General features: G+C 55.7%; 2 protein-coding genes and 1 non-coding gene across 3 annotated transcripts in view; 1 reads left to right on the top strand and 2 right to left on the bottom strand.

Moving 5' to 3' along the window:
• Nucleotides 1–23128, bottom strand: part of THAP3 (THAP domain containing 3) — a 432757-nt gene that overhangs the window by 406052 nt on the left and 3577 nt on the right. The window lies entirely within an intron of this gene.
• Nucleotides 126–23091, top strand: DNAJC11 (DnaJ heat shock protein family (Hsp40) member C11). The gene is made up of 16 exons (XM_049775325.1): nt 126–217; nt 7899–8028; nt 9948–10021; nt 12716–12817; nt 15277–15405; nt 16798–16920; nt 17038–17111; nt 18672–18861; nt 18974–19059; nt 19186–19302; nt 20121–20276; nt 20811–20880; nt 21106–21163; nt 21279–21421; nt 21839–21968; nt 22093–23091. Exons 1-16 carry the CDS (start codon nt 146–148, stop codon nt 22116–22118), a joined length of 1680 nt encoding a protein of 559 aa, XP_049631282.1. The 5' UTR covers nt 126–145; the 3' UTR covers nt 22119–23091.
• On the bottom strand, nt 14407–14516 carry LOC126013171 (U6 spliceosomal RNA). The gene has a single exon (XR_007497499.1). It is a non-coding gene; the product is annotated as a U6 spliceosomal RNA (small nuclear RNA).

Raw genomic sequence — 23128 nt, 5'->3', positions numbered from 1 at the left:
GGAGGCGGCGGCGGCAAAGGCTGCAGCATCACCCCGCGCCGCCAGGGTGCGCTGTGGCCCGCGGCGCCGGCCCGTCGCGGCGCGCAGGCGCGCGGCCCCTCTTGCGCGCCGCCTCGCCGGGCCGCCGGGGTGAAAGGTCGCGAAGATGGCGACGGCCTTGGGCGAGGAGGAGCTGGACAACGAGGACTACTACGCGCTGCTCAACGTGCGCCGGGAGGTGAGTGGCACCTCCGTGCCATCTGATCCCCACCTGGCTCGGGGAAACTGAGGCTCGGCACCAAGGTCACGGCCTCCGATCGCCCGCCCAGGCCCGCCCCGGGCCGCACCATCCGGCCTGGACGACTCCTCTGTGCGTGTGTCCAGGGGGGCAGCACCAGAGCGACGACACGCATGCCCGGGAAGATTTGGGGTCCCCTGCATGCAATGCAATGCAACGCAACGCACCCTCCTGAGCCGAGAGCTCAACCCCAGTGTGCTCAGCCCCTCGTGGCACGCGGGAGGCCCGGGTTGGGGCGCCCTGGAGACAGCCAGCCTCGCTGCCACCCGGCCTGAAGGGCAAGAGGAGGCTTCCAAGGTCAGCCCCGGGTTAGGGGGATCTCCCCGACTCTTACCTGATCCATCGTCTGATCCTGGCTCCCAGTCCGCAGTCCCGATGGTTTAGACTCGGACTCTCTCTCTTGAGGCTGGCATGGCAAGGCCCGGGTCGTTGCGCGTCGCTAAGTAAGTGTTGGTCTGGGCGGGTTAAAAATAGCCCGCGCCTGGGCTGCTGGACTGGACACGGCTTCTTGGAAGGAGCCCTTGGCCTGCCTAGACGGTCTGGTTCATCCTTAACGTGCCACCGAGGAAACCGAGGCACAGGCAGGTGAAGTGATTTGTTCAAAAGCCACATGAAAGGGAAGAGGCTGGACTGATCCCCCAGAAACTCAAAGCCCGAATTCAGGGCTGTGCTTGGGCGCCTGGATTTTCCACCCCCCAAGAGGGGTTCTCGCCACCTGCACAGCTGGGAAGGCTGTCGGGCAGAGAATGTGGGGAGGGCTTCTAGTGTCAGGCTAGAGGACCCTTGGAGACTCCATTTCTCTGTGAGGTTCCCTATAAGGCTCTAGGTAAATAGTTTCTTATCCTCCTACTTTATCTTCTTGGAATGGAGCTGCCTGGCGCACTGTTTAGTTTGAGGTGCTGGGCATCATGTCTGGGATCTCCTAACTTGGCTTGGCCACTTCGACCCCCTCCCACACTTCCCCAGCCATCTTGTGTGTCAAGATGCCCGAGGAGCAAGTGGTAGAGTAGAGAGCATGTGTGGTGAATGTGCAAGGCCCTGAGTTTGATCTTCGGTGTCAGCTGACCCTTGAGCACCCTGGACTGTCATCATGCCAGTGGCTCTGCTGTCCCCCTCAGTCCTGTCCCTGTGGAGATCTCAGGGAAGAGGTTGTCTTGGCAGCGTTCCTGGCAGCCCTCAGGGCCCATGAGTGGCAACTGAGAGAATCTGGAGCCTTTACTTTCAGGCCATGTGCTCTTGGGCCACAGCCTTGGCAGGGTGGAGGAACCTTCTAGAATTCACACTGTCCCTTCTCAGTAGTTAGTTGGGTTGTCACAGGGCCTGAAACAAACTGCAGATAATCAGAAAGTCTAGAATGATGGGCTTGGCCCAAGACCCCCAGACCAGCTAGAGGTTGACCTTCAGTCACCCCTAGGATTTTCCCAGCATCACCTCATCTTTCAACTGCTTTCTCTCCACTAACTAAAATACTTCCCACGCCTGTAGTCCCTGGGGACCCAGGTTTGTGCTGCTTTCATGGCCAAGCCAGGATATGCTGTGGGGTAGTTCGCTGTTTCCAGGCTTTCTAAAAGCTTTTGGAGCCACAGAGATCATGCAGGGGTAAAGTGCTTCTCTTGCATGTGGCCAGCCCAGCTTTGATTCCCAGCACTACATAAGAGTTCCCTGAGCACCACACTGGGTACCTTCAGAACTTGTGTTGGGGCTCTGAGAGATCTGGCACAAAAGCATGGGACCTGCTTAGCATGACCTCGTTGATGAAATTGGCACATAGCTGTAACAGGTGGAATCACAGGGAGATGTCAGACATGCAGAGATGGCTTCAGAACTGGGGGCCAAAGAGACAGTGCAGCGGGGAGGGCGCTTGCCTTGCACACAGCTGACTCTTGTTCGATCCCCAGCATCCCATCTGATCTCTTGAGTCAGCCAGGAGCCAGCCCTTAGTGCAGAGCAGGAATCAGCCCTGAGTACTCTCTGGTGTGACCCCAAAACCAAACACAAAAGCAGTTGCCCGTGTCCAGACCATGGAGATGTCTCAGAGGGCCTGAGCCCAGGCGCTGCAAGTGGGAACCCCAGAGGTGCTCCCCATATCCTGTGGTTGCCCCCAGTCCTGGGAACAGCCATAAGCAGGATGGGGGTCCCCCTTGCCAGGTTGTGAACCTTTGAGTCTGTTTGAACATCTTTAAAGGAATGGTTCGTGGGCCAGCACAGGTCAGTCAGTCCCCTAGAAACAGCTGCTGGTCTTCAGTCATTCCATTTAGGTAGTGTCTATATCTCCCCCAATCCGCATAGGCCTAAAGGGGCTCTTGTCAGTGCATACCAGGGTCCCAACACTGAACTGATCAGCGATTTCCAAAAAAGATTCCTCCATTTAATCAGAGGATAATTTTCATAATCATACCTTTTATAGACATTGTGTTTTTTTTTCTTGGTTTGGGGCTACACAGGACTTACTCCTGGCTCTATGCTCAGGGAATCAATCCTGTTGGGGTTCAGGGGTGCCAGGGTCAGCAGCGTGCAAGGAAAATACCCTCCCCACTGTATCCTCCCGCTCTAGCCCGGGTTGACACCTTTCTCTCTGGCCTGCCTTTGAAGGCTTCCCATTCTCCCACTTCCCCCTGAGTCAGAAGTCCACTCCCGACTTCGAATCCTAGGCACTTAGCCTTCCAGCCCCCCCCCCTTTTTTTTTAGAATTTGGACCACACCCGGCGACCCTCAGGGGTTACTTCTGGCTCTGCGCTCAGCAGTCACTCCTGGCAGGCTTGGGGGACTATATGGGATGGCGGGATTCGAACCACCGTCTGTCCTGGATCAGCTGCATGCAAGGCAAACACCCTACAGCTGTGCTATCTCTTCGGCCCCAGTACCCTCTTTTTCAAGAAGCAGGATCATTGAGTGAAAAAGCAAGCAGGGTGACAGCAGTTGGGATTAGCTGGGGCTGGGGCGTGGCGCTTAAGTGCCCGCTGTGCCCGCGTGAGATGCAAGTTCAGTCAGTCCCTGACCCCTTGAAAGCTAGACCAAGCAGTTGTGTTTTGCCTGTGGAGCCAGTCTTGGCGTGTCTGGGCCTTATCTGCCCAGCGCAGTCACATATCCCCCAAGTGCAAATCAACGGGTGGTGCCTTCCCCTCCCAGGTGGGGTCCTGGCCCAGCCCTGGCACGTCTGTTCTTTCCCCAGCATGTGTGTCTGGGTCTTTGACTGCAGCTCAGGCTCAGCCTGGGAGGGGAAAGAGGGAGACAGACAGACTCTGGCATTTCTCATCTTCTGCCTGATGGCTACAGAGAAAGTCTGTGTCTCTCAGGTCTGAGGGGGGAGGGGAGAGAAGAGAAGAGATGTGTGAGGGCTTCCTCCTGGCTCTGCTCATGGGCCATTCCTGGGAGGAGTGGCTGGAACCCAGGCTTCCTGCACCACACTCTCCTCTCCAGCCCTAATTTCATTTTTATGGGAAAGTGAAAGTGGGTCTCGGGTATCCTCCAATCGATGGGTTCACTCCCCCCAGTGTGTGGATCTGTGTTCCGCCTTCCAGAACATCCTCAGTCTGCAGATGGTCATATCCTGGGCTCCATTCCTAGCACCACAGCATGTGGCTCCCCTAAAAGGAAGCACAGACCCTCTGTCCCATCTGAGAGTGCCTGTGTGGAAAGAGCGCTACAAGATTTTCAGTCCTCTCTGGGGTGCAGCTGTGGGTCCTGGGACGTGTCTGTGTGACAGGGGTGCATGGGGTGACAGGGGTGGCGTGGATGGGACAGGAAGCTTCCGGTGTTGGCATCCTGCTGGATGTGCCCGTGGCCCTTTGATGCACTTGGCTGCCTGCCGTGTTCCGTACTCTGAGCCAGTGTGTGCATGGCGGCAGGGCATGTGCCGTCCTGCCTGCAGGGCCCTCTCTGGGCCCCTGCTAACCCCTTCACAGCCCTCTTGGCCTCCCAAGCAGCTCCCAGCTGGTCCCTGTGAAAGTTTCCGTCCTCACCTCACCTGCTTCGGCGGCGTCTGGAGTTGGCGCTTACGGGCTTGGCGGCCCAAGAGTGGGGGCTGGGTGAGGGTAGGCACAGCGCAGGGACCAGGGATGGCCCAGAGTGAGTGTCTGGGATTGAGGTAAGTAGGGCACATGGGGGCCAGAACGATAGCACAGTGTTAGGGCATTTGCCTTGCACGCTGCCAACCTGGGATGGACCCGGGTTTGGTCCTCGGCATCCCACATGGTCCCCTAAGTCTGCCAGGAGTAACCCCTGAGCACTGCTGGGTGTGGCTCCAAAACAAAAACAAACCCCCCAAAATTGACTTTCTTCCTAAGTGGAGCAGAGTGCCTTCCTGCGAGGAAGACTTGTACCCTAGGAAAGCCAAACTGCTCTGCCCACTGCCACCTCAGCAGGCAGCTGTGGCCCCGGATGCTCCCTCCCACACAGACCTTGTGCCCTGAGCCGTTGCTTGGTGCCAGCTGCAGGGCCCGTGCGTCCTTCCCTGTCCTCACTGGGGGCAACTGGGCCCAAACTTGAGCACACGGAGCTGGTGGAGTCCTCAGCTTTGAGGGTATCATTGGAGGAAGTGCCTGGTGGACTCCCTTGGCCAGTCTGGCTCCAGAGCCATTTCAGAATGTGGTTAGCTGACACCAGGAAATCATGTTTTTTGATTGGTTGGCTTTGTTTTTGGAGAGGGACACACCTTGAAGTGCTCAGGGGTTCCTCCTGGCTCTGCACTCAGGGATCAAATCCTGGGTTAATCTGGTGCCAGGGAAGCACCGTCCCTTTTGTGTTGTCGCTCCACCTCCACGAGGTTGAATTTTTTTATTTTTATTTTTTTTTGGTTTCTGGGTCACACCCGGCAGCACTCAGGAGTTACTCCTGGCTCTACACTCAGAAATCACCCCTGGCAGGCTCGGGAGACCATATGGGGTGCGGGATTCTAACCACCATCCTTTTAACGCCTTACTTCCATGCTATCTCACTGGCCCCACGAGGTTGAATTTAACACTATTTTGTTTGTTTGTTTGTTTTTGAGGGAGGCATACCCGGCGACGCTGAGGTGTTTCTCCTGGCTCTGCGCTCAGAAATTGCATCTGGCAGGCCTGGGGGACCTTATAGGATGCTGAGAATTGAATCCGGATCTGTCCTGTGTTGGCCCCATGCAAAGCAAATGCCCTACTGCTCTGGCCCGTTTTTTTCTTTTGTTTTGTTTTGGTTTGGTTTTTTGTTTATTTGTTTTCTTTCACTCCAGCTGCCTTCATGAGAAGGGAGCAGGCTAGGTCCCACCTTCCAAAACTGAAGCAAACTCGCCCACACACTATAGGCCCCCTCCCTGCCCCCTCCCCACCAGCTGACTCAGCCAAGGTGCTGCTACTGACTGCCATCGATGCTGCCTTTTTTTTTTTTAAGCAAGTTATTTATTATTAATTGATTGGTTTTTGGGCCACACCCAGCGATGCTCAGGGGTTACTCCTGGCTCTGTGCTCAGAAATCACTCTTGGCAAGCTCAGGGGACCATATGGGATGCCAGGAATTGAACTGGGTTCGTCCTGGGCTGGCCACAAGGCAAATACCTTACAGCTGTGCCATCTCTCTGGCCCTATGCTGCTTTCTTTTCTTGTTTGTTTTTTTTTTGTTTTTTTTTTGGGGGGGAGGGCACTCAGGGGTACTCCTAGCTCTACGCTCAGAGATCACTCCTGGCAGGCTTGGGCGACCATATGAGATGCCGTCTCTCCGCATGCAAAGCAAATGCCCTACTTCCATGCTATCTCCGGCCCCCATGCAGCTTTCTTAAAGAGAACAGAGTTGAAATTGCTCATGTCGGCTTTTAGTTTAGCAACTGGCAGCAAAGGGGCCCTGGGTTGGGTGGACCATCCAGGACATGGTTTCTTCCCACAACTGTCTACAGGGTCTGCTCGTCATTGAAGTTCGGATTTTATTTTCCCTTTCGAATGGGCACCTCCCAAGGGGTGCTCAGGAGGTTTGGGCCTCACCAGTCATTCTTTTTTTTTTTTTGTTTTTTTGTGTTTTTTTTTTTTCACCAGTCATTCTTAATCAACTGGGTGAGTGTTTCAGTGCTGGGACCCAAGGATGTGGGGCTCAGTGCTGGGGAGACCAGACCTTGCGTAGGAAGTACTTGAAGCCCGAGCCCTGGCACCATCCTGTTTCCAGGCCCAGCTTTCGGATTCTTTATGTTTGTTGGTTTTTGGTTTTTGAGTCACACCCAGCAGTGCTCAGGGGTTACTCCTGGCTCTATGCTCAGAAATCGCTCCTGGCAGGCTCGGGAGACTATCTGGGATGCCGGGATCCGAACCACCGACCTTCTGCATGAAAGGCAAACGCCCCACTGCCATGCTATCTCTCCGATCCCCACCAGCTTTCTGATTCTTAATGACTCCCGTTCTTTGTGGGGCTGTTTGGACATCACCTGGCTGTGCTTGGAGTCACTTGCCTGTGTGGACCACCTGGGGTTGGGGATCAGGCAGTAGCATCCTCTCTGCAAGACCTTTTCTCCAGCCCCTTGGGTTCAAGTTTGAAAACTCTTAAGTTTGTTCTTTCCATCTCTTGTCTGTTTGCAGCCTTTCCCAACCCCCTTTGCTTTGGACCTTTGTGGCGACTCCCCCACCCTCTTCCACTACCTAAGCTGTGTGTGGGACCCGGGGCAGCTCTGGTCACCCCTCCAGTGTGGCATGGGCAGGTCAGGAACCCGGTTTGCTGAGCAAAGCTAGAGGTCGAGGCCTCAGTTATGTCACCCTCTGTTCCTAATTTCCAGGGGCAGTCGGTGGTACCTTCTGTAGCTGCTGAGTGAGTGACTGACTGAGTCTCTTGGCACGACAAGGTCCTGTTTTGTGGCTCAGGAACTTCCTGCTGCCCTTTGTTTTGGTGGAAGGTGGGGAGGGTGGCTTGGTTTCTGGCCCGCAGCCAGCAGTGCTCATGAGCTACTCTTGGCTGTGCACTGAGAAATCACTCCTGGCAGGCTCGGGGCACAAGGCCTCAAGCTCCTTTTTGTTTTAATCAAGTGAACAGCATTAGCTGGAGGGTGGGGATATATTACTTTGGGGCGGGGAGGAGGGTTGTCATACTCGGCGATGCTAATGGGTTACTCATGGCCCTATGCCCAGAAATCACTCCTGCTGGTGCTTAGGGGCACGATATGGGATGCCAAGGATTGAACCTGGGTCTCCTGCTGCATGCGAGACAAACACCCTCCCCACTGTGCTGTATCACTTCATTCCCTCTGTGTTTGACTTTTTTAAGGCTGAATATTGATTATCTTTCCTTTGGTCAACAAGCTGACTTGGAGCCTGGTGTTTCTCATAGTAGGAGCTTTTCCTTTGCAGATTCCCTGCTGAGAATTCCGTCCCTCACTTAACTTCCCATGTGCTGGTGCCCAAGCCAGGCCAGACCCCCGCCCGCTCAGCACCCGTCGGCCCTCTCTGTCTACCATGACACTTCCCAGCCAGCTATCCTGGCTGCTGATGGGCCCCCCTGGGGCCCCATTGACACTTTTTAGAGCTGGGGAAGGAGCGCTGTGGATGTAATGCAGCGGGACTTGGTTACTGCCGCAGGCAGAGGCAGCAAAGGCCTTGGCCAGGGTGACCAACAGTATGACCTGGTGTAAGTGAAAAGTGACACCGAATGTCTCCTCTGGTTTGTCTGTCCACAGGCCACTTGCGATGAGCTGAAGGCGGCTTACCGCCGGTTGTGCATGCTCTACCACCCCGACAAGCACAGAGACCCGGAGCTCAAGAGCCAGGCCGAGCGGCTTTTCAATTTGGTGCACCAGGCTTATGAGGGTAAGTGGGGCTGGGGTGTTGAATGGTTGGGGCTGGAAAGAGGCCCTGGGAGTGCAGGGTCTTTCCTAGCGGTGCTCAGCATTGATTCTGGCTCTGTCCTCAAGGATCACTCTAGGGCCTAGAGTCTAGGCAGTGCTCTGGGGTGTTGATTCACAATTTACAACGGGTTTCACCCAAAACAGATTTTTTTTTTCCTACCTACCATCTTGTTTGAGTGTCTTGAGCATACCTGGGCAGGACTGGCTCAGTTTAGGCCTCTTGGCCTTACTCCCCACTGCCTGGGGAGTGGTCACTGAACTCAATAGCACAGAAGGCATGGCATTTGCCTGGCATGCGGCCTACCCAGGATAAACCTGAGTTTGATTCCCTGGCATCCCATATGGTTCCCCCGAGCCTGCCAGGAGTGATTCCTGAGCGCAGAGCCAGGATTAACCCCAGCTCTGCTGGGTGTGACCCCAAAACCAAAACAAGCAAAAAAAAAAAGGCTGCAGTTCTTAGTATATGTGCTGCTGAAGCAAGCACAAAACTGCAGTTCTTGCAGATAGCTCTCTCCGAAGGCAAAAAGCTACCTGACCACATGTGATTCACCTCTTAGTGGTTTGCACTATTTCCTACAGCAGCCCTTGCTCCAGATCCGTTTCCCCAGGATGAGACTACAAGGTGGAACCTGGTTCAGCTACATAGAAGGCAAATACCCTCCACGCCATACTATCATTCTGGTCAATCTCACAGTTTCCTTTTAATTAAAAAAGAAAAATTGGGGGCTGGAGCGATAGCACAGAGCATTTGCCTTGCATGCAGATGATCCAGCATCTCATGGTCCCCTGAGCACAGCCAGGTGTGGCCCACCCTCAGAAAGAGAAATAAATTGGAAATGTGGGAGTTGGAGAGAGAACACAGGGGTGAAGGTGCTGCCTGGCTTGTGGCGGCAGCCATGGCTCTGGTCAGGCCAGGCACCACAAAAAGCTGACCAGGTATGGCTTGGTGCTGACCAGCAATAGGACCTAAAGAATGAAATTGTCAGGGGCTAGAGAGATAGTGTGGAGGTAAGGCATTTGCCTTGCATACAGAAGAATTGTGGTTCGAATCTTGGCATCCCGTATGGTCCCCCAAGCCTGCCAGGAACGATTTCTGAGCTCAGAGCTAGGAGTAATTCCTGAGCACTGCTTGGTGTGACCCCCCCAAAAAACAAAAACAAAAAAAACAACAACAAAAGAAAGACATAGGGTTTTGTTTTGTTTTGTTTTTTGGAGGGGGTCACACCTGGCAGTGCTCAAGGGTTACTCTAAGGCTCTACACTCAGAAATCGTTCCTGGCATGCTTTGGAGACCATATGGGATGCCGGGATTTGCACCACTGTCCTTCTGCATGCAAGGCAAATGCCTTACCTCCATGCTATCTCTCCGGCCCCAAGATATAGTTTTTGTTTGTTTGCTTGCTTATGTCTTTGTTTGGTATTTGGGCCACAGCCTGTGATGCTCAGCAGTTACTCCTGGCTCTGAGCTCAGAAATTATTCCTGAAGGCTTGGGGATCCAACTTGGGTCAGCCACGTGCTAGGCAAACACCCTGCTATCACTCCAGCTCCAAATCAAGTCATGTTTTTAAATTAATAAAAATTTTTAATTGGATCACCGCGTGATACATACAGTGTCAAACTTGTTCAGGATTGAGTTTTAGTTGTGTCATGTTCTAGCACCAGGCCCATTTCCCTGTCCCAGTGTCCATCCCCAAAGCCTTCCCTGGTATTGTATTTGTGTCCACTTTGCTCACATGGCTTGTGCGCTTGGCAGTGGACACTGACGGGGAGCTGAGGAGGACGGGAGTCTCTGGGGAGCCTGGCTGGGCAGGGTGTGACCGATGGCCATTTTGCTGCAGGACAGGCTTCTCACTGTCACCATGTCTGGTTTGTCCTTGGCAGTACTCAGCGACCCCCAGACCAGGGCCATCTACGACATCTATGGGAAGAGAGGCCTGGAGATGGAAGGATGGGAGGTAAGACCGCCCGGTATTCCCTAGCCCACCTGCCCAGTGCTCTGAGGTGCTCTGAGAATCTCCTCGCTCCAGCTCCTTTCCACAGTGGCCCCAGGTGTCTCGGGAAGATCTGGAAAGATTGAGCTTCAAAATGCTTCTGCCACTTTGGGATCATAACCAGAATGCTCATGGATTCTCGATTCTCTGTGCTTCTGGTCACGTTCAGAGATGGCCAGTGACCTTGGGCAGGCATACTCTGGCTGGCTGTTCTCTGATTGGCCATTCTCTGACCACCCCGTCTTCTGATTGGTCCTTTCTCTGCCTGGTTCTTCCTCCGATTGGTCCTCCATCTGGTCCTTCCAGGGACTATGGGAGTGACTAAGCCATAAGTGATGTTGGACACGGAGCTGGCCACATCCCTGTAGGAGCCGTCCCGCTCCCACTGTCAGGGTTTCTGGGAAAGAATAGGGGTACTGCCTCCTCTCCCACTGTAGATCCAGCGCCTCCCCCTTCAGTGCCTTGGGGTGGTCTAAGCAGGGACGGGGCAGACTGGTGTTGTGATCAGTCCAGCCTTGTGGGGTGCAAAGCCATAGGCTGCAAAGGCTGAGGGACCATCTTTGGGGTAGGATGAGGTGCCCACCCAGGGATGCCAAAATGTAGCAACCAGAGCAGTCCTACCCAACTGCTGGGGAGGGAGAGAGGGAAGGGGAAGGAGAAGAAAAGGTAGAGCGGGAGAGGAGGAGGAGGAGAATATGAGAGAATGAATTGACCGGCCAGAGAGGGCCTGGGGAGGTCCAGGTTTGGGGGAGGGGGAATAGTGGCAAAGCAGGAAGTATCTTGCCAATGCTTTATCTCCAGCCTCCCTAGGCGCTGGCATGCTCTGCTCCTGTCTTTCCCTTGCCACCCACCCCCATAAATGCAGTTTTCAATTGCAGGGGAGTTGCATTGTCACCCTTTAAAGTTATATTGACTAATCCCAGTAAAGACATCAATATGAGAATGAATATGAGAATGAATTGACCAGCCAGAGAGGGCTGGTTCAGGGGAGGGGGAATAGTGGCAAAGTAGAAAGTAACTTGCCGATGCTTCTCCAGCCCCCCCAAGGGCTGGCATGCTCTGCTCTAGTCTTTCTCTTGCCTCCCACCCTCATAACTGCAGTTGTCCTACTCTGCCCTCTTCGGGACCGCTGCATCTGGGCCTCTGGCACTCTAAAGGGGCACCAGGAGGACCTGATGGCTGTGACAGGGACTGTGAGACTCTCCTGTCCCTGAGGGCTTTAGAGCTTTGAATTAGGTCCCAAGCTGAATGAAGCATTTGTGCACCCAGAAGAGCCTAGAGTTGTGCTGTCTCAGCTTCATCCCCTGGATTGTACCCTTCATTGTGTAAGGCCTGGATGGGCACAGTTTCCTGGCTGCGTCCCCGAGCGCCCCCTGAAGCACCTGAACTCACTTCAGAAACTGGGCTTCACCTCCCAACACCCCAGCTCAGAGGGAGCAGGGATGGATCTGTCGAATGGTCACAGAGAGGCCAGGCCAGGAGATGAGGCACTTGCCGTGCCTGTGTGGACTCCATCCCCATCCCCATACCAAAGGAAAGGAAGATGCGGAGGAGAGCCTTTAGATGAAGATAGGGAGGGGCCGGAGAGATAGCATAGAGGTAAAGGCGTTTGCCTTGCATGCAGAAGGACGGTGGTTCGAATCCCAGCATCCCATATGGTCCCCCAAGCCTGCCGGGGGCGATTTCTGAGCGTAGAGGCAGGAGTAGCCCCTGAGCCTGCTAGGTGTGACCCAAAAGCCAAAAAAAAAAAAAAAAAAAGATGAAGATGGGGAGAACCAGGAAAGAACCCAGCTCAGATTGTAGGCAACCCTGGAAAGAGCCCCCCAGGAGAGCCTGGAACCAGGTCCAGGGCTAGAAAAGGAATTTAATGGGGATTCCAGGAGTCTGGTTTGGTTCTTGTCCGGGAGGTGTTGACGTCAGGGGCTGAGTGAAAGACACACACAGCCTTCAGCACCTTAAAATGCAGAATTCTCTGACATTCAAACACTCTCCCTGAAATTAGTCCCAACTACAAAGACTTGATGGGACTTTGAGATTTTCCAGTCGGGCGCCTCAGGAATTACAGGCCTGACTCCCCCTTAATTGAAAAGTGTCGAGTGACTTAGCTGGTCTCCAGGAGGTATGTTCTTGGCTGAGATCCTGGGGTTCTATGCCCCTGCCAACAGTGCCCTCTGCTTCCCAGCCAGGCTGTGTGTAAAGTGCCAGCCTACTATATGCCCTTCAGTGTGGGGGCAGAATGTTCCAGAAAGCAGGGCTTACCAATGGCCAGGTGGCTTGGGTGCTGTGGCCCCAGAGACTGGCCTCTCGGGGCTGTGACCCAATGGAGAGTGCCATGACAGTTGGGATAGGGAAGCCCAGAGTGAGGTCCAGACCAGGTTTCTCGATACTTCCGGGGAAGGGTCACCAGCTCGAACTAGTTCCCTGTCCCTTGCTGAGCTGGGAAGAGTCAGGTCAGAAGGGGCCTTGATTAGCACTAGGGTGACCGCCGACTTTTCACTAAGGTCAGATGGGGAATCCCCGAGAACACGCTCTGTACAGTCTTGGTGTCTCTAGCCATGACTCGCCTGTGCAGCATCTGAGAAGTTGTTCGGTCCCAGGTATGGTTCTATAGGGACTGGAGCTGCTGGGGAAACTGAGGCTTCTCCATCCCGCCTGTAGGTTGTGGAGCGGAGGAGGACGCCTGCCGAGATCAGGGAGGAGTTTGAGCGGCTGCAGCGAGAGCGGGAGGAACGGCGGCTGCAACAGCGCACCAACCCCAAGGTAAGTGCAGAGCTGGAACTCTCTGGAAGGCGCCTGTTAGCCCAATGGATGGGAGCTACTAAGGGGTCCCACCCCCTGGCCCTGGGTGGTTCTGGCTTGGCATGGCCCTGGGCAAGGAGGCCTTGGGCTGTCTGTGGCCTGAGGCTGGGTATGAGACTAGCCTCTGCCTTGAGCAGACGGGGTTGAGGGACAGACCCAGGCACTTGGGCATGTCAAGGTGTCCCTGGGACACTGAGAGCCTGAGTCCAGGTCACTAAAGACGAGTGTCCCGGGTGGTGTATGTTTCTGTTCTTTTTGTTTAGTTTGGGGGCCATATCCAGTGGTGCTCACGGCTCATTCCTGGCTCTGTGCTCAGGGCTCACTCCTGGCTCTAGTTCATTGCTAGAGATGGACCCTGGGTGAACTGTGTACAGGGTAACTGCCCTCTCTGCTCTCTATCTCCCTGGCCCCATTGTGTTTCTGCTTCAAGTGACAAGGGGACTCAGAAGCCCAGTGCTCTCTCGGCATTGTTCTCATCTGGCTGGGGACTTTGGGCTCTGAGGAAAGGCTTTCTGAGGGTACCTAAGCCTGACGGGGCCATGTAGCAGCCTTCTCTTTGGGACTGAGCTGAATGGGGCGGGTGGGCGGGCAGATGTGCGTCTGTGCATCTGTGTATCTGTGTGTGGGGGGGGGGGCAGTTTGAGCCCTGCTGTGTGTGGCCTCCATAAGAGCAGGAAATACAGAAGCAGAACAGGAAGACACTACTGGCATGTGGATGTCAGGGCAGATGCCTTCTGCGGGCACCTGGGCTGGCAGAGCCATTGTGTGTGGAACAGTGACAGGGATACTGGGGGCCCTTTTCCCTGTGGAAGAGGCAACAGGCACACTCGGGCGAGGGTCCCAGAGGGCAGAGCCTGCAGCATGATGGTGACCTGGGTTACAGAACTCCCTTCTGGCCAGCAGGTAGGAGTGACCCCTGAGCAGTGCCTGGTGTGGCCCAAAAATCAAACAATAAAAATAAAAACTGAGGGGCTGGAGATATAGCATGGAGGTAAGGCTTTTGCCTTTCATGCAGAAGGTCATCGGTTTGAATCCCGGCGTCCCATATGGTCCCCCGTGCCTGCCAGAAGCAATTTCTGAGCATGGAGCCAGGAATAACCCCTGAGCAGTGCCGGGTGTGACCCAAAAACCACAAAAAAAATAAAAAAAATAAAAATAAAAACTGAGGCCAGAGAGATAACATGAAGGTAGGGCGTTTTCCTTGCATGCAAAAGGACGATGGTTTGAATCCCGGCATCCCATATGGTCCCCTGAGCCTGCCAGGTATGATCTCAGGGCACAGAGCAAGGAGTAACCACAGAGCACCTCCGGGTTTGGCTCAAAAACGAACCAAACAAACAAACAAATAAATAAAAGCCCAGACCTGATGAGTGATTGCACAATGGGAAGGGCATTTGCCTTGCGTGTGGCCAACCCGGATTCAAAACCTGGCATTCCATTGGGTGTACTGAGCTGGGCTCAGTAACTCCGGAGTGCAGAGCCAGGATAACTCCTGAACACTGCTGGGTGTGACCCCCAAACAAAACAGGAAATTCTTTTTCTTTTTTTTTTTTAATATGGAACGCTTCATTAATTTAAGTGTCATTCTTGCGCAGGGGGGTCCATGCTAATCTTCTCTGTATTGTTCCAATTTTAGTATATGTGCTTCCGAAGCTAGCACAAGAAATTCTTTTTTTAATCAATAAAAACCGGGGCCAGAGAGATAGTATGGAGGTGTAGGGCCTTTGCCTTGCATGCAAAAGGGCAGCATCCCAAATGGTCCCCCAAGCCTGCCAGGAGCGATTTCTGAGTGTAGAGCCAGGAGTAACCCCTGAGCACTGCCGGATGTGACTTCTACCATATTTAAGCATGCTCTCTTCAGTTTGCCCTGCATCTTAACTTTTTTCAGCCATCTCCCCGCCTCCTACTTCTTCCTCCATCTTTTCTCCCAATCTCTCTTCCAAAATCCATCTTTCTGTCCCTGAGGCTAAACCTTTTGTTACCTGCCAAACACCCCTCCCAGAAATGGGCAGGTTTTACTAGTAGGTAAGGTCACACAGGAAGAATGGGCAGTGGAGTAACAAGTAAAAAAAACCTTGGGGCCAGAGTAGTGGCATGGAGCCATAAGGCATTTGCCTTGCTGGCGCTAGCTTAGGGCAGACCGTGGTTCGATCCCCCAGTTGTCCCGTATGGTACCCCAAACCAGGAGCGATTTCTGAGCGCACAGTCAGGAGTAACCCCTGAGCGTCACCGTGTGTGGCCCAAAAAACCCAATAAGTAATAAATAAATAAATAAATAAATAAATAAATAAATAAATAAATAAATAAATAAATAAATAAATAGAAACCAGACTCCAGCAGTCCTTTCCCGAGTGTGCAGCCGACTGGCCTGTCCTCCAGCCCAGAGCCTCTCACCCATGTCACTCTGTCATGTTGTCCAGGGGACCATCAGTGTGGGCATCGATGCCACAGACCTTTTCGACCGGTACGAGGAGGAATACGAGGCCGTGTCAGGGAGTGGCTTCCCGCAGATCGAGATCAACAAGATGCACATCTCCCAGTCCATCGAGGTGGGTGCCACAGCCTGACCCTGGGCTAGACTTCTGCTCCCTGGGAAGCGGGGGGCCATGAGGTCACGGGTTTGGGGATCACGGGTGCTCCGAGGGCGGGATGTGCTTGTTGGGAACAGCCACTGGCAGGCATACTCTGAGTGGGGGCCTGGAGTGGCTGAGACCCCCCTGGGATCTGGCTCAGCTATTTGCCACTGGCTTTATGCCCCAGCTTCCATTGTTCTTAAATTTGCTCCTTAAAAAGCTTTCACTGAGGGGCCAGAGAGATAGCATAGTGGCAGGGCATTTGCCTTGCACACGGCCAACCCAGGACAGACAGTAGTTCAAATCCCGGTATCCCATATGGTCCCTTGAGCCTGCCAGGAGGAACCCCTCAGTGCCTCCAGGTGTGACCCAAATAAACAAGGAAGAAAAAAGTCTTCACCCGAGGCCGGAGCTATAGTGCGGCGGGCAGAGCGCTTGCCTTAGACACAGCTGGCTGGGTTCTAACCCCTGCATCTCCTAGGGTCCCAAGTACCACCAGGAGTGATTCCTGAGCACTGCTGATGTGAATCAAAAACAAACAAAAAGCTTTCAGGGCATAGAGATAGTGCAGTGGGTAGGGTATGTGCCTTGTATGTGGTCAACTCAGGTTCCATCTCCAGCATCCCATATGGTACCGAGCACTGCCAGAAGTAATTTCTTTATTTTGTGTTTTGTTTTGTTTTGGGGCCACACCTGGCCATGCTCAGAGGTTAGTTACTCCTGGCTCTGCGCTCAGAAATCACTCCTGGGCCGGAGAGATTGCACAGCAGGAGGGCATTTGCCTTGCACACAGCTGATTTGAACAAAATTCTAGCATCCCGTATGGTCCCCTCGTGCCTGCCAGGAGCAACTTTTAAGCGCAGAGCCAGGAGTAACCGCTGAGCGCTGCCGGGTGTGACCCCCAAAAAGGCCCCCCAAAAAATATCACTCCTGTCAGGAACCCTATGAAATGGCGGGGATCGAATTCAGGTCGGCTCTATGCAGGAGTAATTTCAGAGTGCAGAGCCAGGAGTAACCTCCGAGCACCGCCAGGTGTGGCCCCAAAACAAAACAAAGTGAAAGCTTTCAGGGGGCAGAGCAATAGTATAGGGAGGAGGATACTTGCCTTGTACTTGACCATTCTGGGTTCAATCCCTGGCACCTCTTGGCACTTCCAGGAGTGATTCCTGAGCACAGAGCCAAGGGTAAGCCCTGAGCATTGACAGGTGTGGCCAAAACAAAAAACAAATCTAAAAGCTTTCTCCAACTGGGACCTCAGGAGGGGGCTCCCCCCACCCCCGCAGTGGAGGGCACTCTGGTTTGTCAGCTCCCTGCCCCCACGGGTGCCATCTCTACCCACCCCCTTACGCACCCCCAATGCCCTCCCAGGCGCCCTTGACCACCTCCGACACAGCCATCCTCTCGGGCAGCCTCTCCACGCAGAACGGGAATGGTGGTGGCTCCATCAACCTAGCCATCCGCCGGGTCACATCCGCCAAGGGCTGGGGCGAGGTAAGCGGTGCAGGCACCCACTTTCTGATGGAGCTGGGAAGGTCTTCCCATGGCGACCCCCTGAGGCTGTAACCCCAGCCAACCCGCTCGTGCCTTTTCTCCTCCTCTTTACAACAGTTGGAGTTTGGAGCTGGGGACCTGCAGGGACCTTTGTTTGGCATCAAGTTCTTCCGGAACCTCACACCCCGATGGTGAGTGTGAATCCCTGGGGTTCAGTGCATGCCTCTGCCCTTCTCAGCACTTCAGGTAGACACGGTCCTCGCCCCCTCCAGCACTGCCCATCCAGCTCGAAACCCAGATGTGCCCAGGAAATTGGCACTGTGTCTCAGAGAGACCTGCCCCCTCCCCCTCCTAATCTGCAGGCAGGTGGATGCACCCCTCACTGTCCTGGAAACACCCCCTTTCAGATGGGCATCTACGGGTCTGTCCAGGGCAGGCGGGGGAGAGTGGGGTCCTGAAGAGGCCCAGGCCTGGAGCGCAGTATGTGGAGTTGGTCTGCAGCTTCTGCTCTGGGATCCGTGGGGTTGGGCTCTGTTCTTGGGTGCAAAAGGCCCCAGTCTGACTGGGTTCTGTTCCCCCTGCATCCTCTTTCCTCCTCCTGCTTGCAGTGATCGGGGTCACACACAGTGGCTGGTCACACACAGAGGCTCTTTCCCCTTTCAGAGCCTGCTGGGCCTTTCTCGGCCAGAATCTGCAAGCACCCAGTGCCTCTGTGGCTCCTGGATGTGATGGGATGGAGGGGGCTTTCAGGGGACTCCTGGCCTGATGGGGGCTAGGCCTGGGCACCCTCCTGAGGCTTCTCTGCGGAGGTGCAGGGGGGAGGAGCTGCCAGTCTTGGACACCCACATCTCCAGCCATGCCACTTCTTTTGTTTGTTTTTGTTTTGGGGCCACAGGCTCTGCTCAGAAATTTCCCCTGCCAAGCTCGGGGAACCGTATAGGGTGCCAGGGATCAAACTTGGATCCGTCATGGGTTGGCCATGTGCAAGATAAATGCCCTACCATTCTACTATAGCACAAGCCCTAGCAATGCCACTTCTAAACAGCGAGCCAGCCTGGGGGTGCTGCCTCAGGGCTTTCTGGGCTGCTCCTAGTCTGTTCCTCTCTCCTCTCCTTCTTTCCCTCTCGCTCATTTTCTCTCCCTCTCAAACTCACTCTTTCTTGGCACTCTCTCACTCGCTGTGACTGCATTTCACTCATTAATGAAATTCTTAGTGACATGACCCCCCCTCCCCAGAAAAGCCAAGGCAAGTCAATGTAGCCTTTGGGGTTTTGAGAGAGAGGGAGAAGGAAGGAGGAAAGAGAGAAAGAGTGCATGCAGGTGGGTATTAGGGTTTTAAGAGAGGGAGAGAGACAGAGACATAGAGCAGATGGGTCGGTCTTAGGGTTTGAAGAGAGAGAGCTCAGATGGGTAGGTGTTCCCAGGACTGGAAGCACCACATACCACATGGCCTCCCCTAGGTTGTTGGGGGGCCCCACAGCCCTTGCCTGGACCAGCCTGTCTCCCCTCTGGCAGCCATGCACTTCCGCTTCCGACCAGAAGGTGGCTCTGCTCCCCTGGAAGCCGCCTCCAGGCTGCAGAGTCCACCAAGCTGAGAACCTCCAAGGGCCCTGGCTGAGGGGCTCTGTGGCCATCTCTGGGGGCCTTTCCTGGAGGTGGAGCCCGCCCTGAAGCTGGGACGAATAGCCGCTGGGAGAGCAGGGCGGTGACCTCCAGGAAGCAGCTAGTCAGCAGCACCCTTGTGCCCCCAGCTTTGTGACGACCAGCTGTGCACTGCAGTTGTCGGCGCGGGGCGTGCGGCCCGGCCTCACCACGGTGCTGGCCCGGAACCTGGACCGGAACACCATGGGCTACCTGCAGTGGCGCTGGGGCCTCCAGTCGGCCATGAACACCAGCATCGTGCGTGACACCAAGACCAGCCATTTCACCGTGGCCCTGCAGGTGAGGCGTGCCCACGGAAGGGTCTGGGGTGCTCCTCAAGGCTGCCCCAAGGGGGTCCTGAAGGCTCAGGGGGCCCCCAGAGCCAGCGGTCTTCTCCTGTGTCCCCCATCAGCTTGGGATCCCCCACTCCTTCGCACTCATCAGCTACCAGCACAAGTTCCAGGATGACGAGCAGACCCGCCTCAAAGGCTCCGTCAAGTAGGTCCTGCCTGGCTTGAGTGGGGGTTCAGCGGGTAGGAGCGCTCAGGGACCCCCCCACACCTGCCCCCGGGATCGTAGCTGCAGGAGCTGAGGCTGTCTATCCATCTGTCCATCCATGCATAGGGCTGGCTTCTTCGGGACGATCGTGGAGTACGGAGCTGAGAGGAAGATCTCCAGGCACAGCGTGCTGGGGGCCGCTGTCAGTGTGGGGGTGCCCCAGGGCGTCTCACTCAAAATCAAGTGAGTCTACGCTCAGGGACCCCTCCTCGAGGTGCTCGGGGGACTGTATGGGATGAAGGGGATCAAACCTAGCTTGGCCGCGTGCAAGGCAAACGCCCTCTCCACTGTGCTGTTGATCAGTACATGGGGTGAGGATGTCCCCACCCTACACCCCCACTTGGGGCCCTCAGCGCTTTCCTGCTCTGCTCTTGGGGGGGGGTCCTGCCTACGTGGACACTCATTCCCCTCTCCCTGCCTCTGGCTCTGGGGCTCAGGGCTTTGCACTGACTGTGTCTTCTACCTGGAGCCTGACTGGAGACCAGTCCCTTGTCCCTGTATCCTAACCCCTGTCCCTTTGGACTACTTTTTTTTTTTTTTGCTGTTTCTCTTGTGGGGAGGAAGCACTTTATGCCATATCCTGAGCATCTCAGACTTATGGACACATGGTCTGTCACCCCTGAAAAGCAGTTGTGGTCAAAGTCAGATCACAAGCCCAACTCTGGGCAGCACCCCCATGCACCTAAGCTCTGCACTTGCCTGTTGGACCCCAGATCCCCACTGCTGGGCCTGCCTGGCCCGGCCCTGTCCCCTACGTTTCCATCCGAGCTGGTTTGCTTCTGTCCCACAGATACCCCCATTCCCTTCGCCCAGCTCTTCCAAATCCTGTACCGCCTGCATTGGCTCTAAGTCTCTGCTCTCCCCCGGGTCTGGCGTCCACATGGCAGGGCTCATTGGCCATTCTAGAAACAGAACGACGCGTGTCGTGGGGCTCCCGATGTGGGGGTCCTCAGGGGGCGCCGCGTGTCCCCTCCAGGCCGCCATGTCCGCTGTGCTTCCAGGCTGAACCGAGCCAGTCAGACCTACTTCTTCCCCATCCACCTGACTGACCAGTTGCTGCCCAGCGCCATCTTCTACGCCACCGCGGGGCCCCTGGTGCTCTACTTTGCCATGCACCGGCTTGTCATCAAGCCCTACCTCCGGGCACAGAAGGAGAAGTGAGTCCCCAGCCACCACCCAAAAGCCCAGCATGAGGGGTTGTGGTCCGGCCTGGTGCTGTTGTGACTGCAGGAGCATAGCCCGAGGCTTTGCTTCCATTCCGCCTTGTCCGTCCGTCCGTCTGTCAGTCCATTGTCCCAGTTACTCTGCCTCCAAGTATGGGGCAGGGCCCCGGGCCCCGAGTCTGGCAGTGGAGGCAACAGGGTGGCTGGTGACTCGTATCTGAGGATTCAGGGGTGGGACAAGTGTCCTCTGGCCTCCACTCGCTGCTCTCCAGGAACTGAGACTGTGGGACCTTGAGCTGTGCTGACAAAAATGGGGGTCCCTGCAGTCGGCCGCGGTGGACACTGTAGCAAACGGGACAGCAGTCCTGATTCAGCAGTGGCTCGGTGCAGACAGGCTGGAAAAGCGTTTCTCGGGTTCTCAGGCAGAAGGGCGCCGGCTCCCACGCTGTTTGTTGGGCACAGGCCAGGCCAGCTGTGCCTCCTGATGCCGCCTGGCACCATTTTGACAGCCACCCGTGTCCCACACAGGGAACTGGAGAAGCAGCGTGAAAGCACGGCCAGTGACATCCAGCAGAAGAAACAGGAGGCAGAGGCCGCGGTGAGGGGACCCACACACAGATCCACCCGACTCCTCATTGGCCTCAGTGGGCTCCAAAGGGCCATTTTGTGTGAAACTGGCCCAGTCCTCCAGCCTTTACTCCCCGCCCCCAGGCTGTAGGCCTTAAAAAGTCGACCACCAGCACCCCAAGAAGAAGCCTGTATGAGTGTGGGAGTGCTCCTGTGTCATGTGTGGTCCTGACTTGTCCTCCTCCTCCTCGGGCAGGTGCGACTGATGCAAGAATCCGTCCGGAGAATCATTGAGGCAGAGGAGTCCAGGATGGGTAAGTGGGGGGCGTCTCTCTGAATGGGTGAAAGGGTACATGCATGTGTGGGGGCCCCTCCTGCTTGCCTTCCTGGTATCCCCAGACCCTCTCTGAGGTTGGCACCGCCCCACAGGACTCATCATCGTGAACGCCTGGTACGGGAAGTTCGTCAACGACCGGAGCCGAAAGAACGAGCGGGTGAAGGTGATCGACGTGACGGTGCCGCTGCAGTGTCTGGTCAAGGACTCGAAGCTCATCCTCACCGAGGCCTCCAAGGTCCTGCCCTCGCCCCTCACAGGCCCTTGGCTTCCCACCTCAGTGGTTGCTGGCAGGAGAGGCCCGGGAGGCTGCAGCTTCCAGCAAGGGCCACCATCTCCTCCCCCTCTCCACAGCAGCCTCTTTTCACCAGTCTTTGGATTTGGGGTGGGGGGGGGCTCCCCTTGAGGCTCAGGGGACCCTGGATCTATCATGAGATTCCTGTTTAACACTAAAGAGTAGAGTCTGGGGCAAGCAGGTCCCCAGAGACCTGCTGCCACTGACCTGGGGGTTCTCCCTGACCCGTCATTAGGATGGGGGCTGTAGGGCTAAGGGGTGAACCGTTAAGATAAATGTGGGTGCTTTTCTGTAGCTGCTGTAGGGGACTTTGGGGGGGCCAAGTCTGGCCATCATGGGCTCACCCCGTCTTCTTTGCAGGCCGGACTGCCCGGGTTCTATGACCCATGTGTGGGGGAGGAGAAGAACCTCAAAGTGCTCTATCAGTTCCGGGGAGTCCTGCATCAGGTCATGGCGCTCGACAACGAGGCGCTGCGGATACCCAAGCAATGTGAGTGTCCGGCTGGGAGCAGGGGCTCAGGCCTTTACGGAGGCCCCCTCGGGTGCTCAGCCCCTGCCCAAGGGCTGGCCTGGCTCTGTCTGTCCTGACTGCCCTGTTGCCGTCTCCTCCCCAGCTCACAGGATCGACACCGACGGATAAGCCGCCGAGACGCCGGATCCTAAAGAGGCGACATGCACTGGAGTCCGCCAAATGTGGCTGCCTGCCGGGCAAACCCCACATCAGATGTGTTTATTTTCTGTTATTCCTGTAGAAGGTGGTACCGTTATCAGTTATGTGCAGGGACTCAGGCCCCCCGCCCTTCTGGGGGTCCCAGGGAAGACAAAGCCCTGCCGGGACTGGAGCCCGTGCCCATCCGTCCGTCGTCTTCCCAAGAATCGAGATCTCCTGGCAGCCCCCCTCCCCCGGCCCTTGCCCTTCCCAGCACTGGGCTGCTGCCTCTCTCCCTCCCTCTGGAAATGCACGCAGAGCAGAGGAAGCCAGCCTAGGAAGGGTGCTGGACGCCCAGCACCTCGTTTTCCTGCTGAGACACCAGGCGGGTCTGGAGAGGACTGTGTGGGTTTATAAATCTGCTTTTTATCCAACAACGAGTGGTCTCTTCCCCTCCCGGAACTTTTCAGATCATTCCACTGGGACCGGCGAGTCCCCTCCCAGGCGTGTCCTCTGGGAAATGGGTGACTGGACAGATGCCAGACCACCCCTTCCTCCTCCGAGTGCAATATGACTGCACATTGAGATGAGCTTAGGCAGGGGACAAGCTTAGAGGGATTGGGACAGAACCCACCCGGGGCCACACTGCCGTGTCCACAGGTGGCACCTGATCCCAGGGCTTCCTTTTGGGGGGGCCTTTGGGCCACCCCCCACTTGTCTTCCCTCCTCGACTCCCCCTGCTCCTTCACTCCCTGGCATGGGTACCGGAGTCCCCGGTTGCAGCCCCTTCCTGGCTCTGGGGCGCTGTAATATTCCTGAGGGGAGCATCACAGTTGGGCTATTTATTTCCACTCACATATCAGTCTTGGGGGGCTGCGGCATGTCCTTGGACACAGCCCATCCCCTCCCCCCACTTGAAAGGACTGTACCCCACCCACCCAATAAACCTTTCCTGAAAGCTGGGGATGAGTTGTCAATGCCTTGCAGGGTCGCCAGGGGGT

Source organism: Suncus etruscus, chromosome 6 (assembly GCF_024139225.1).
Source record: "Suncus etruscus isolate mSunEtr1 chromosome 6, mSunEtr1.pri.cur, whole genome shotgun sequence".
Classification (NCBI taxonomy): Eukaryota; Metazoa; Chordata; class Mammalia; order Eulipotyphla; family Soricidae; genus Suncus; species Suncus etruscus.
Note: the sequence above shows the minus strand (reverse complement) of the source record. Positions and strands in the feature narration are given on the sequence as shown.

What these genes read in the sequence shown, in the direction of transcription:
- DNAJC11 (XM_049775325.1), top strand. Translation starts at nt 146, where the DNA reads ATGGCGACGGCCTTGGGCGAGGAGGAGCTGGACAACGAGGACTACTAC. An exon ending in TGCTCAACGTGCGCCGGGAG is followed by an intron (nt 218 to 7,898) that starts GTGAGTGGCACC and finishes GTCTGTCCACAG; the next exon opens with GCCACTTGCGATGAGCTGAA. An exon ending in CGGAACCTCACACCCCGATG is followed by an intron (nt 17,112 to 18,671) that starts GTGAGTGTGAAT and finishes TTGTGCCCCCAG; the next exon opens with CTTTGTGACGACCAGCTGTG.